The sequence below is a fragment of the Buceros rhinoceros genome, unplaced genomic scaffold (genome assembly GCF_000710305.1).
Source record: "Buceros rhinoceros silvestris isolate BGI_N320 unplaced genomic scaffold, ASM71030v1 scaffold7274, whole genome shotgun sequence".
Classification (NCBI taxonomy): Eukaryota; Metazoa; Chordata; class Aves; order Bucerotiformes; family Bucerotidae; genus Buceros; species Buceros rhinoceros.
In genome coordinates this window covers 16928-32151 of record NW_010406517.1, presented here as the reverse complement: position 1 = coordinate 32151, position 15224 = coordinate 16928, and the positions used below count along the sequence as shown (strand labels likewise).

Here is a 15224-nt window from a genome sequence, read left to right as displayed (position 1 = left end):
TACTCCCATACTTCATCGCTCTTCTCTTCGAAGGAATTCCACTGCTGCATCTCGAACTAGCCCTAGGACAGTGTCTGAGGAAAGGCAGCATCGGTGCCTGGACCACCATCTCGCCTTACCTCAGAGGAGTTGGTATGTCTCTTGGGGTCCCAGCTCAAAGAGCTGCAGCTGAGCTCCCACCCAGCATTCACTTCCTACAGACCTGTGCCTGATGCTCCTTAGGACATCGCTCCTGTCAGGTGTTATCCCAGGCACACAGGAGTCTTAAGTGCAAACCTCATAAGCTTTGCTGTGGGAAGCACAACATTCTCGAGCTCTGCTAGTCAACGCTCCCCCATTCCTACTGTATCTTGGAGCTTGCACAAGAGCTGCCTGCCCACAGACTTTCTCACTCCTCCCTCAGAGCCCCTCCAGGAGCCAGTCTTCTCCTTCCAGTTGGAATGGAGGAGGGACAGAAGGATACAAAATCAGGAACGGGAATCTGGCATGAACTAAAGATGCTAAAGCAACTGGGAAAGTTTCCTTTTGGGAGAAGGGTACACAGCTGGACCACTGAGGGGGGTTATTAATGTGGCTGGACGTGAGGGACAGTCCATACAGCACTGTGCATTAGACTGGTGTGCATGCCTGTACCAGCAATTTTTTATTTAATTAATTTAAATTTAATATACACTGAAAAAAACCTATCTTCTGTCCTGTGCAGTTCATTAGGCTGCAAAAAATTAAAGGCAGCAGCCACCATTAGAGGGCTGAACCATCGGCTCTACTGGGTTTGAGACAGCACCCTCCTGCCCACGGGGGCAAGGAGAAACCCTTGGACGCTGCACCAGCACTGCTGGACCATGCCCTGCTTTAAGCAGGTGCCTGAAAATGGGATTGGTAGTGACAGTCATGCCTGTGGGGGTGCGTGGGAAGAGAAGGGGTGGGTAAGAGGACTTATCTAAGAGCCAGAGGGCAACCAGGAAGAAACACCAGGCAACAGGGTGGTGCCTCCAGCTAAAGCCATCTCCTGCAATTAGGCATGTCCATCCTCCCTTTGCAAAAATGCAAGCAAGCAGAATCCATGGTGTTGCTATTCTCCTGTCCCTATCGTAAGGGTGAAGCCGTTACCAGTTTAGGGCACATGTGCATGATTTGGGACAAAACAGTGCCCTCACGCAGCTACTTCACGCTGTGAAACTTCAGTCTCTTTTGGCCTCTGCTATTAAAGCTGTTCTGTGTTGTACAAAACTATGTGTTATATACTACAGCAAAGACTTCAGCCCTAATCTTCTATGTAGGTAGAGAGTGTCAGCCTTCCTGGAGCAGGGCTGGTGTGCTAGGGGACTGTGCACCGCTGTTCAGCTACTGAAGACACAAATGCTCATCTTTCATGAGAAAACCTCAGGGGGGAAACAGAAAATCTTGAAAAATTAAGAAACCTGAGTTTCTAAGAGCAAGTTCCATGACTGACAATTTTTTCCAAAGCTTTTCTAAGCTGACATCTTGTGCTTTCTGCAGGGGTTGGTTCGTGGATGGTGTCGGTTCTGGTGAGCTTATACTACAACACCGTTTTAACCTGGGTGATGTGGTATTTCATAAACTCCTTCCAAGAACCCCTTCCTTGGAGCGTTTGTCCTCTAAATGAAAACAGAACAGGTAACTACCACTTCAAGCATCACTTCTAGCACCAATATCAGAATCTGGGGTTAACAAGGGGGAAAGGGAAGTTTTGGTTATTTTTTATGCTTAACACCAGTCTGAAATAGTGTCCTCTGCTTTCTGACTATGAAGAAATCATCCTCTATCAAGACACACGTGTCTGTTACCATAAACTAGGTATCCTGACACGTTAGATTGTCAGCATAATTAAGAACCAAATGTATGTCTGTATCTTTCAGTAACTGATTTAAACGAGACTTTCGAGTTTTCATTAGTTGGTGATGCATTGGTTATGACTCAGAACAACTCTTACAGAAACCTTTAAACTCATTTGCCATGATATGCTGAGAAAGATCAGCCGAGCTGCCAGAGCAGGAAACACAACCCTACTGGAGAATTTTAGTTTCTGTCTGTAGATTGCTGAGACTACTGTTACACATCTGACAAGAAGCTTCCTAGAGGAGCTAACCAAGAAACCCCCGAGAACAGAAACCACACTTGATTTGACCCCAAGTTCTGCACAAGATCTGGTTTGTTTTCCTGTCAAAAAGCTACGAAAGCTATGAAAGGCTACTCAGAGTCATCATTCTCCCAGGAACAACAAAAGCCAGGAATCCCTTTTGCTTGATTTCAAAATGAGAAATGAAATAACAGTGTTAAAAAAGAAAGAAAGAAAGAAAGAAAGAAAAAAGAAAGAAAAAGGAGCAACTAAATAAGATAGCACAGAGGTAGCAGAGAAACTACTTAGAATCTTTGAGGCTCAGACCAAATTCACGCTACCCGTTACAAAACCTTCAGTAAGACCAAAGCCAGACACTGTACCTATGCAGGGTAAGGAATACTGCTCTCAGTTCTGTAACATTTTTTTCAGTTCAGTTCAGTTCAGCTAAAGACAGCAGGTCAGTGGCTTTCCTGAAGATGCTCTGTCAATCCTCTTTAGGTTGCACATAGGCAGAGGGGTGAGCATGGGTTGTGGCGTACATCATGTTCCCAGTTCTCTCCTCTCCAGGCGCAGAGCATGGCTGGGGAGTGCCGGCTCCCCAGGTGCAGGTGCCCAAGATTCCTGATCACAGAAGTCCTGGAAACGTGAACCAAAGAAGTTGAAGCCTGGGTCTTGCCCACTACAGAGCCATGACATAGTTAGGGGATCCTGGGCTTAGATGTATCCTCAGGTGCCTGGATCTTGTTATGGCTCTACCAACTTGTGACAGTCTCATGTAAGTCTCACAGACTGAGCCTGCTGTGACAGAGTTTGTCTTGCTACACATTACAGACAGTGAGAAAGGCTGGTCAAATCCATCTCTGTATTTGACTTGGCAGCCCACAGGAGACCATCCTGCCACTCTCCATTAGTATAAAGTATTGCTTCCTAACCATAAGTGAATGGGAAAAATATTAAGTTTTAAAATTGATTTTTATGTTTGCCACATTTTTTTTCAGGCCTCAATGAAGAATGTTACGAAAGTACCTCAGTAAATTATTTTTGGTACAGAAAAACTTTGAACATAACACCTGACGTCACTGAGAGTGGCACATTACAGTGGTGGCTCATTCTGTGCTTAGCAGCTTGCTGGGCGATTGTCTACCTCTGCACCATCCGAGGAATTGAAACCATGGGAAAGGTACGGGAAGGACAGAGAAGTGCGTTATCCCAGGCTCTGGATCTTGCTCTCCAGATTATGAGTTTCACCACCAAGGAAAGCCTTCCTCAGTTACCACACTGGCACCGTTTTGGTTGCTCCTTGTCCAATGAAGCAGTAGCAGCGAGCGGTACAAGTGGCTCAAAAGGACCTGCTTTTCCATTGCAAATGCTTCTGCCCTACCAGTCTCCCCTCACGCAGTTTCAAGAGCAATTTTCTTGAGTATGTTCTGCAAAAGCGCCTTCTGCTTCTTTGAAAGATGGCAATGCTCACCTGTAGCTGTCTTATCCAATGTTATCAGGATTATATGTTGCAATAACTTAAATAGGATTTGCTGATGTTACTGTCATTAACTATCTGTCTGTCTTCTTACTTTAGGCAATTTATGTAACAGCAATATTTCCTTACCTGGTCCTCACTATATTCCTCATTCACGGACTCACTCTACCGGGAGCCACAGAGGGTCTGGTTTACCTCTTCACTCCTAATGTAAGTATTGCTGTTATTCTCAGAAATACTATTTTTCCTTCTTCTCCCCCTCAGATCTTATACTGTATATTCATTTTCCAGCAATTCCTGATCCACCTTGCTATCCAAGAGCTCAGCTAAGCTGTTTTTTCTGAGATTAAGTGATTTAGTATTTTAATATCCTTTATCAAGAAAAGAAGCATCAAAGTATTTAACAGTTCGGTAATAAGCTATCAGAAAATACTGGAAAATTGAGTGTAAGTATGTTATGGGTGCCTTGGTCTTGAATGTACAGAATTTACACAGATTTTTTCCCCCTGTAGCTGTCCCTAAAAGACAGATCTGCTGGAAAATACCCTGCTCCCATTTTTTCTCATCTTCTCAAAGGGACAGCAGTCCCAGATCCCTCCAAATGCTGGCCATTTCAGAGGATCCTCTTTACACTGTCCTTAGTGGCCTTCCCAAACACAAAGTCAAATGGTCCAACCAACCAACCGTAGGCTCCTCACAGCTCTGCCGTCATGCTATAAATCTCCATAAAGTGCTGAGCGTAGAGGAGGAAAAGGAGAACATACAACATGGTCTTGGAGCATCCTCTGCTTCCACAGGCACAGCACTGCTTTCCACCACAGGAGCACTGGGCATTTCCCTTTCCTGCCCTAGAACAAAAGCACAGGCATTAAGGAAAACATAAACCAAGAAGCCTGGAGATCCGTTACGTGCCAGTCTGGAAAGGAACAATAGCAAGAGAAAGCTCAGATGAGACACCTCTTCTATCCCTCTCCCTGCAAGCCCAGTGGCGTGGGCACCCATCTGAACGCTGTCAGAGCTCAAAAAGGACAACCTCGGTCTTTACAGATCAGGATGCACACTTGCATTTTTTTGTAGGGTCCAGACAGGACAATAAATGCCTGGTGCAATGTCTTAATGAAGAAAGCAGATCAGACAACTTAACCAGAACATGGCTTGGCCTGTTGTCATTTGGTCTCAGCCCAACCGTAGGGTTTCTCTGGAAGAGCTCAGGCATCTCTGGGACTTACGATCATTGCACAGTGAACTTAACGCAGATCTGTGTGAATTCACAAAGCCTGGAGGTATTGCAGTGCTGAGGGGGAGTGGTTGGTTATAAAAGAGCCAGATGGTTTTCTAGACTGTCACCAGAAATCAGAATGAAAATGAGTCTGCAATCAATCTGCAGTTAATCATTAGTCGGTTTGAGGAAGATCCTGGGGACATCCTTCAGATGGTTTTGAAGATGAAACTATGTTTTTATCTACGAACATGAAAAAGCTGACGCAAGAGCCTGGTAAGTGATATCTGCTATGGGTATTGCTATTGCATAGAAAGTAATAACGTAAGACAGAGAGATGGCTTTGTTAAACTAACATTCCAGCTGCTATGGAGGATTTTGGTACTGAAGTTATGCTTCAGTGCTACAAGTGCTACAAACACTTGAGGGGAAAGCGAAAGTTGTAGAAGCAACACAGGAGGTGGAACAGAGACTTTTGGAAAGGTTCTTTAAAAAAAAAATACTGAGAGGCAGCAGAAAAGGGATCCTCATCAAGCATCAGCAATGATCTCTACACAGTTCTGCTTCTGTGGACATCTGTGTCGGCTCAGGAACACAAATGCCTCCTCTCCAGTGTCTTTCACAACTGGAAGAGCTTCAGAGACTGTAAATATTTGGGGGTTCTCTGGCAAAGCACAACTCCAGAAACTGTGCTGGGCAACTGATGCCTGCGCCCAGAGCTCTGCAGAGAGTAGCAGAGAGAGTAGCGAAGAAAAAGGCAGCACAGGCACCAGATCCTCTATCACTGTGCTGGGCAACTGATGCCTGCGCCCAGAGCTCTGCAGAGAGTAGCAGAGAGAGTAGCGAAGAAAAAGAAAAAGGCAGCACAGGCACCAGATCCTCTATCACAGAGGCAATCTGTAATTTTTTCCTCTAGTTTGCAGTTTGGTTTACACTAATGTGTAAAACAATGATTACTGCTAAGTTCAGTATTACTTGTCCACTTGCTTATGAGAAAAGTGAAAGCTGGTTTTACAGCAAAATTACGCATCACAGGGATCCCAGTATTTTTTTTATTTTGTTTTAAGAAAGTTTCTGCCTGTGTTTCATGTGTACAAGTTCACAGAATCATCTGGCTGGAAGAGACCTTTAAGATCATCAAGTCCAACCGTTCACCCTGCACTGCCAGGGTCCCTAAACCATGTCCCTCAGCACCTCATCTAGACGGCTTTTGAACACTTCCAGGGATGGGGACTCCATCACCTCCCTGAGCAGCCTGTTCCAATGCTTCACAACCCTCTCTGTAAAGAAGTTCCTCCTGATATCTAACCTACATCTTCTCTGGTGTAACTTAAGGCCATTTCCTCTCATCCTGTTATATGGGAGAAGAGACCAACCCCCACCTCTCTACAACCTCCTTTCAGGTAGTTGTAGAGAACAATAAGGTCTTCCCCCAGCCTCCTTTTCTCCAGGCTAAACCATCCTCAAGCACCTCATTGTCCTCTAAGTGAGGGGCCCAAAACTGGACACACTACTCAAGATGTGGCCTCACCAGTGCTGAGTACAGGGGGACAATCACTTCCCTCCTCCTGCTGGCCACACTGTGGCTGATACAAGCCAGGATGCCATTGGTCTTCTTGGCCACCTGGGCACGCTGCTGGCTTATATTCAGCCAGCTGTTGACCAGCATCCCCAGCTCCTTTTCTGCTGGGCAGTTTTCCAGCCACTCCTCCCTAAGCCTGTAACGCTGCAGGGCGTTGTTGTGGCCCAAGTGCAGGACCTGGCACTTGGTCTTGTTGAATTTCATACAATTGACTTCAGCCCATTGATCCAGCCTGTCCAGATCCCTCTGTAGGGCCTTCTGACCTTCAAGCAGATCAACACACCCACCCAACTTAGTGTCATCTGTGAACTCAGTGAGTGCACTCAATCCCCTCATCCAGATCACTGATGAAGATGTTAAAGAGAACAGGCTGCAGTACTGAGCCCTGGATTTGACTCCACTCACCACCACTCTCTGGGCCCAGCCATCCAGCCAGTGTTTTATCCAGAGAACTCTCATCCAAGCCACAGGCAGCCAGTTTCTCCAGGAGAATGCTGTGGGGAAAGGTGTCAAAGGAAGTACTGTCTCTATTGTGCGACTAATGCATGTAATTTATAAACACATTTTTATTACCAGACAGAAGAGGTGTACAATGAAACAGTGTCTATAATTACTACATACATTTAAATAAACCAAATTATGTCTTCAGGAACACCTGCTTTACTGACATGTTTTGTACTCATTCCCATTTTCAGTGTATTTAGACGGCAACACACTCACATTTCAGAAGTGAAATAAGAGGTGAGCTGTGAGAACTGGAAGAGAAAATGAAATTTTAAGTTAAATCTAATACATGCATTTATTCCAATTATTTCAGCTGAACACTTTGAAAAATCCCCGTGTATGGCTCGATGCAGCTACACAGATTTTCTTTTCTCTCTCTTTGGCTTTTGGAGGGCTTATCGCATTCTCAAGCTACAATCCACCAAAGTAAGTAGAACTACAACCTTTATAAATCAGCTAAATTCTTACTGCATTTTGTGCAATTTTCTAAAATTCTCACAACTGTTTCCATAGGATATTTATAAAGCATCTTAATTTTTCTAAAGGATCTAACAGTGCAGCTATCTTTCTAAAAGGACAAACAGATTTTCTAACAGGACGGGAAAAACAAAATCTAAAAAATTAAAATGTTTGATGAAATACCTGAGAGAACCACAGATAAAATACTGTGTTTTTTCAGTCACCTCACTTGTTGGAATGCTATTTCTAGAAATGACTGTGAAAAGGATGCTGTGACAGTAGCAGTTGTGAACTGCATGACATCCCTCTACGCTTCCATCCCAGTATTTTCTGTTTTGGGGTTTAAAGCAACCACAGCCTACTGGGACTGCTTGGACAGGTGAGAAACTTGTCTTTCCAGAGTTATACAATGGTTTTAACGCCTAAATAGATAATGTGTTACTTGAAAAACACGCACTTAGAGAATTTATTTTCCCCAAAAAGGAAAAGCAACTGCATGGAGAAGTCTAATACAAAAATAGAAATTATTATGGCACAGAGGCAAGAACAATCAGGAGTACCGTTTGTAAGAAGCAAGACAAATTATTAAACAATCCATTGCATCAAGGATCATATCTCAGACTAGCATCAGAAGTAGTTAAAAAACCAGCACCTTTTCCTATTCCACCAGATTCACCAAGTTATTAAACACAAGAGGTGGAAATGGTCTCCAGAGCTAATAAAATAAAACCAGAAATGTTTCAGAGACTGCATCTGCATAAAGTACTCAGAGTTTGTATCTGAAAGAGAAGACATTAAATAGTCTGTATATTTTCTCCTAACTATTTCATATATATAAGTCCTCATTTAACATTTATATTGTAAATAACAGCACAGAAAGTGAACACAACTTTCTGTTAACATCTGAATACACGGCACAGCATTTCCAGCCACACCGTTTGCAAACATGTGAACTAATGATAAGTTGGCTTCTCTGGCAGGAACATTATCAGTATCATCAATGAATTTGATCTTCCGGAAGAAAGCATCATGAGACAGAACTATACAGCCTGGATTAGTTTCCTAAACTCATCATATCCAGAAAAAATTGCTGGACTCAAACTGAAAAGCTGTGACCTTCAAGATTTTCTTGATCAGGTACCAGAGTTGCTCTCAACAAAGTAACTCTTAAACAAAATATGTAGGACTGGTGTCTTCCTTTTTCTTACAAGTACTTGTACTTTACTTGTAATGAATATATTATACATAACCATGAAACAAAATGATTTTTCAAAATTTGAAATAATACTATTGCTGTAGGACAATCCGAACTCAAAGCTGTCTGGTACAGCATGCAAAATTACACATTATCAACACAGAACCAATCTTCAAAAGTGCTCCTGACTGGAGCCTACCGTGGACACTAGATTCAGTCCTACTTTGGTTTACAGGAACAAGCACATCAGAGGAAACGCATTTAGCTGAAAGATTATAGAACAAGGATGCCAAATGGGAGTTTCCTAAACTCGTATTTAAGAAAGTATATTAAAAAGCCTATTAAAGTGTTCACTGTTTGCCTTCAATCACATACATTACCACCAAGAAGGTATCTTATCACTGTACTCTTTTTTACCTTCCTTTCCCCATCTTTCTATTCCTCCTTCTTGTCCTCTCCCTTTTATTTTTCCTACTCTCTGCACAGGATCTCACCAAGATTTTAATTCCCCGCCCTCCCATACATCAGGATCCTCTCCCTTTCCTTCTTTTCCCACCCTCCTAAAACATTTCCCCTACCACTAAACACAGATGTTTCTTCTCTGTTTACTTCTCCAACCACATTCCACTTGCTCCAGTGATCCCACCCAGTCCTGTAACACTACTTACTTCCTCTGATGACACCCCTTTCTGATTTACTGTTTGACATATTCTACTTTGAAATTAGAGCAACATTAGCATTTTTCAATGCTTAGATTTAAATATTGTTGTGTTTGAGAGATTGAAATCAGGTAAATTTGGCTGAAATTGTCTTTCCCTGTTAGCCTTTTCTGCAGTAATTAATGAATTTTTTTGTGATCAACAATTCACCAACTATCTTGCTGCTAGAGTGGCAATCATAGCCTTATTTACATCTTTTTCTTTCCACATTTATTACATAATAGATTTTTTTAAAAACATATTTAAGATGGTATTGGCAAAACAACTGCTATTTCAATTACAACTCTGCTTTACACTGGACCATCTCTCTATGCAAGCTAAAATTCTGTTTGATGACTCTCTACACATCTCCAATAGGCCATTTTAAATTAAAAACCCCACAAACACCCCCCACTGCCCATCTGCTCAACAGCTGGCTGCCACAGAACCCCACAGCTGACCAAAGCCACCCCTGACTCCAGGGAAGGACAGGGGCATGTTCTAATTCTGTGTACATGAGAAACTGCATTTATGCCATAATAATGTGTGTTTTTATCTGTTTGTGAATTCTGCAGAGTGTATCGGGAACTGGCTTGGCTTTCATTGTTTTCACTCAAGCCATCATTCTCATGCCAGGCTCCCAGGCCTGGGCCATCCTGTTCTTCATAATGTTGTTCAGCTTGGGCCTTTCTTCAATGTTTGGGAACATCGAAGGAGTCTTCACTCCTCTTCTAGAACTTCAAATTCTACCTAAATCAATACCAAAAGAGCTATTATCTGGTAAGGCATTTACTTTGCTTTGTTCAAAGAAGGTGGCTTCTTTACAGATGTGTAAAGTGCTTAATAAAAATCACAGAGGGATTAAGAATCTGGAATATTAGCTTAGCTATCTCCTAGTGTTAGTAAGGGCAGTGGATTCTGTTTGCAGAAGATAAGCACACAGATGAGGTAGCAGTTATGGCAGAAGCTGTCAGATGACAGTATTACATTGTCCCTAGGAGCTTTTTTCTTAGCTTACAAGAGCTGTTTCAGTCTGAGAAAGCTTGTTAAACTGCTGTTCCTGGAGTCAAATTCACTCCGAGCTGTTGCAGATGTCAGGAAGAACCTTGTCTTCACTTAAGCCTTTGACACCTACACGAGTCACTTTAAGACATCCAGTGACATCAGCTCGTTTGCCAAACCATCTGTGCGCAAACTTAACACACTGTCACAACTGTAAGATAGGTCATTCACCCCTATTTCATTCACATTTATGCTGCTACAGCTTATTTCACATTTACTGTGACCACTCCAGAGCAGAAAATCACCACTTGAAAACCAGGGAACGAGTGCGTGTGATCCTGTTCTTGCACCAAACCCAGAATCTTTTCAACCAGAGACAGTTACTGAATCCAACCTGCACCTCAAGAACCAAACTTGGTTAGAGCCTGAGAGACACTACTGTGAAATTGGTCTAGAAAAATCGGTCTAGAAAATTTTCTGGCAGTTTGAAGTAATGGCTTAACATTTCTGCAATGTGTTCTTTTACATTTTTATGGGGAATATCGTGGCCATGCCTTTTTTAGAGTCTTCCTGGGCATCTAAATGATATCCTTCTCATTTTACCACATTTTATGTAGAAACAAATTTATTTACAACTTGATGAGGTAACCATATTATTTTGAAAGTGATTTTCCAATTGTGAGCTTTCTAAAAAAACACCAACCAAACAAAAACCACTGAGCCAGTTTGAGACAGCATTGAGCCAAAGGCCATCTCAGAGTCAGAAGCAATTAGTAACCCAGCACAAAGACATCCAAGTTGACTACAGCCCACTTCTGCATCCAGCAACGCTTTCCTTTCTTCCTTCTTTCCCACTTTTATCTTTCAATTACCCCAAATCCATACCTTGGCTAAAGGGGAGCTGACTGTACAGAAGCATGGTGAAACCTAATCCGTGCACACCAGGACATAAGGGACATACACGTTTGTAGCTCTGGGCCCTTTGAGGAACTGGAGGACAGAAATCCAGGGAGCCTGTACACTTCCCAGGTGCCAGCTGCCTGTGCTTTGAGACTAAGACTGCATGGAACTGAGGGCACTTGAAACTCACTACCTCAGTCAAAAATTAACATAAGACAACAGCATAGCACAGGCCAGGCTCTCTGCTGGAAGCACTAACAACTGAACGACACTCTGAGTCATACGAGTGTGTTCCTCCTGCAACAGTCGTGCCTCTCAGTCAACACAGAGGGGAAAACTGAGTTTAGGAAGTGATATTCTCTCTCCTAAGGAAAAAAACAGCTTGTTGTAGCTCCATAGAGAGAGAGAATAAATATCACTAGAACACGAGCAAAAATTATTTAGAACAAAAGTATATTTACCAAGTTCAGTTCAGTGCTCCAGTAACAAATGTATCTTTTTTCTTCAGGTATAATATGTCTGATTTCTTTCCTCATTGCTCTGTGTTTTACGTTGGGTTCAGGGAGTTACTGGATCGACATTTTTGACAGCTATGCAGGCTCGTTACCTCTCCTAGTCATCGCTTTCTTTGAAGTGACTGGCGTTGCATATGTCTATAAAATTAAAAGGTATGTTGAAAACAGAAAGATTTTGTTTCTCATAGGAGACAAATGCATTTTCCTCTCAACCCATGTATGTTACATACAGGTAGAAAATATTAACTTCTGTACCACTTATCAGTTCTGTGAATGTAGTAATCACTCTTTGATTCGAGTCTCCTACATCTGTAACACGGGAAGGATAATCTCTGCATAGCTCTTACAGAAGCGGAGGTCCTAAGTTCACAGCCACTGTAGTTCTTCCGCCAAGAAGAGTTTCGTCTTTCAGATATCCTCTGTTACTGCCCTTTTGTTTTGTATACTCTGTGGGTTTTGTTTAACATTTTTTCCCCTCAAATGTCACGCTAATCAACATGCAGTAACTCCTTCATGTTCAAAGGTTCAACCTGCACGCTGAGAATCTCCGCAGTCACAGACGCTAATTAAATTCACTCTTCAGTTAAAAGCTTTCCTATATCCTTTGTAACTGTAAATATTGAAAACCTTATCTTGTTTTGATTTAGAATAAACCTGCCTTCCCTACTCAGGGCCCTTCTAGCCCAGAAATTGCCTCAGTTCTCAATAAAGATTAGTCTTTTCCCCTCTATAACTGACTTGGTTACATGCTGGGACTTTGCTTTTCCAATTCCTGCTCTGGCACTGGCATTATGCAGGTCCTGATTTTTTGTGGATCTGTTTGTATACTGTATAGGTAATGAACTCATGTTTGGCCAGTGCTGTTGCGCATCAAGCTGTTTTGGTATCATCCCAACTCAAGTCTTACCGTAGGCTATGATTTTGAAAATAAGAAACTGAAGAAAAAACGTCTTCCGCAGCTGAAGTCCCTGCATTCAGACCCACCATTAGGATTCTTAGAGCATTTGCCATGTTAAATGGTGATAACTTCCAGGCTGTATCATCATAAACAACTTCTCACGTCCCTCTTGCTGCGCATACAGCTAGGCTCAGTCTTCCATGATGCAGAATAGCAAAAATATCTGTTTCGATATGCTACAGCAGACTCTGAATTCCAGAGCACCCATATTTTCTCTGTTGACTCACACACATACACTTTTTCCTCTTTGTTAATATGTGATTTGATCACGGTCAAATCACTATTTCCTAGTTCTCAGGAAAATTTTGAAGTTAGATTAACAGATTTGAAGTCAGACACAGACAAAAATCACAATTCCTAATTCAGCCTACAAAACCCTTTCCAACTTGATAGATATACGTTATCAAGTAACTATCAAACCCAGAACCAGTGCCCATTCAATGTAACTGTAAGAGGCACATGTAACCGATGAGCTCCACGTCCAAACAACTGTCACTACTGACTGCAGAGGAAGCTGGCTCAGGTTGCAATAATTTTGTCCCTGACCTGATTTGATTCATTTGCTGCTGGTTAATTCAGGCTTCTTCCTAAAGAGCTATGTTTGTTCCCTTGGTAATTTTGTCTTTTTTTAAAATGTTTGAGTAGTTCTACAGAACTGTTGTACTATTTTCATGACTTATTTGTGCTTAGAAACCTTAGACTAGTTGCTCAGGTAATGTAAACTCATCATTCATCCCTGGTAGGGATCAATAAAAGACCTACTTTATTGATATTATTATTTACTTAAGTTTATAGTAAGTTATTAAAGAAGGGTTTGGAATAGAAAAGATTTTCAACACATGGTACAGCTCCCTAAACTTACAGAAAACTATGAAAAAGTGAAACTGTTACCACTTAGATCTAACATCATCATAAATATGGCTCCTCTTAAAAGGTTCAGTAAGGATGTGAAACGGATGACTGGACGAAAACCCAATCTCTACTGGCAGATCACATGGAGGTTTATTAGCCCTCTGCTCCTGCTAATTGTCTTCGTGGCATTTGTCACTCTTCAGACACAGAAGCCACCAAGTTATGCAGCCTGGAACCCTAAATATGTATGTTTACTAACTTCTAATAAAAGCAAGAGTTGTATATTTTTCTCCTTTACCATATCCTTTAAAGTCACTGCCACCTACTGCTTACCTATGTAATGCGGCCTGAAGTGATGCGGTGCTCAGAATAAGAAGGCTCCAGCATGCAGAGGTCAAACATACTAAAATGCATTTCTGTTAACGGAGCCTCTTCTTGAGGAGTACTACATGCTCCGTGCTTGTATTTCTTATGGATGTGTGTAATGCAAAGAACTCGTTGAAGTGAAATATCTCACAGACAGTCCATATCTACAGGGTGTTCAGAGATGGAACAAATGCATGAGCAGAGCTTTAGAGCTGTGTAACATGCCAAGGATGAAATCTTTTCTCAGTGAGAGCTACCCATATCACAGGGGTCCTGATGAATACACCAATATGTACTTCTGGCAGGCAGACAGGGAGGAGGTAGTCTGAGCACAGCATTAGTTAATTCAGCACCAAAGACATGTCGATGCTGAGAACATTTGATCTGGATGTCACTGTCTCACATCAGTTGCAGTTGCTTGGATGTCTCTCAAATACACCTTGTGTAGCAGTTTGAAGATCGATTCTGGTCTTAAACTGCATGAGGATTACACAGCAATCCAGTGTCTCCTCCAAATGTCATTAAGTAGCTGTCATTCCATAGCCACAGACTTGCAGAAATTACATTATCATCATTCTCTCAAAATCTCTCATATAAATCTTCCCTATTTGGCAAAAAGTGTGGTCAGTAATTGCTGAAACTAAGTATACTTTGAGTACTAAAGAATAATCAGAGCTTAACCAAGAGAGGGTGAAAGTTTGACGACTCTTTGGGCAACTCCTTTATGCCTAGGAACGTGTCACACGTCCAGCTATAAATCTTTGAAACTGTAAAACATTTACAGCCATCTTTAGACCCACAAGAATGGTATACAGAGGACACGGCCACTGAATGCTGTTGTAGAGCAAGAGTAAAACTTTTTCTATCTTTACTATAAGTGCATAAGAAAATGCAAATGGCAATCAGAGCAAAATGCAAGTTTACCTACCAATTATTTCTTTTGCTTGCTTTTTATCTCCATAGGAAGGCTTCCCTATGAAAGAGGAGAAAGTTTATCCACCTTGGGTACTGGCCATCTGTGTGCTGTTAGCTCTTCTTCCTTGCGTGTTTGTACCTCTGGCAGCACTTTTCCACCTGATAAAACAAATGTGCAGAAGCAAGGAGCCAAGCTTTGTTCCACCAGAAGTGTTTTCATGTCAGGGGGCTAACAGCAACTTTTCTCACCCAAAAGAATAAATAGCCATTGTATCTGTCTGTAAGTAAAAATAAGACAGCCTCTGTTAGACACCATTAGTTGTAGTACAGCATCATCCAACCAACCTGGTTTATGCAGTTCATACACTTACAGTCAATCACTAACACTCTGTATAAACACTGCTCTGTTTCCTTTGTTTTCAACCAATTTCTCAACAATTATATTAATCCTGTCCCTCCTACATCCTGTTCTGAATCCTACATACCAGCCAAGTACCAG

At 42.1% G+C, this 15224-nt stretch overlaps 1 protein-coding gene across 1 annotated transcript in view; it reads left to right on the top strand.

Moving 5' to 3' along the window:
- The window catches only part of SLC6A18 (solute carrier family 6 (neutral amino acid transporter), member 18), a 22566-nt gene extending 7580 nt beyond the window's left edge, over positions 1-14986 (top strand). The window contains exons 3-13 of the mRNA XM_010134130.1: positions 1-132; positions 1501-1638; positions 3082-3263; positions 3660-3770; positions 7179-7291; positions 7575-7703; positions 8305-8461; positions 9793-9997; positions 11628-11787; positions 13527-13689; positions 14774-14986. Coding sequence (XP_010132432.1) covers positions 1-132; positions 1501-1638; positions 3082-3263; positions 3660-3770; positions 7179-7291; positions 7575-7703; positions 8305-8461; positions 9793-9997; positions 11628-11787; positions 13527-13689; positions 14774-14986 — 1703 coding nt within the window. The remainder of the gene's footprint in view (positions 133-1500; positions 1639-3081; positions 3264-3659; positions 3771-7178; positions 7292-7574; positions 7704-8304; positions 8462-9792; positions 9998-11627; positions 11788-13526; positions 13690-14773) is intronic.
- The last annotated feature ends 238 nt before the right edge of the window (positions 14987-15224 follow it).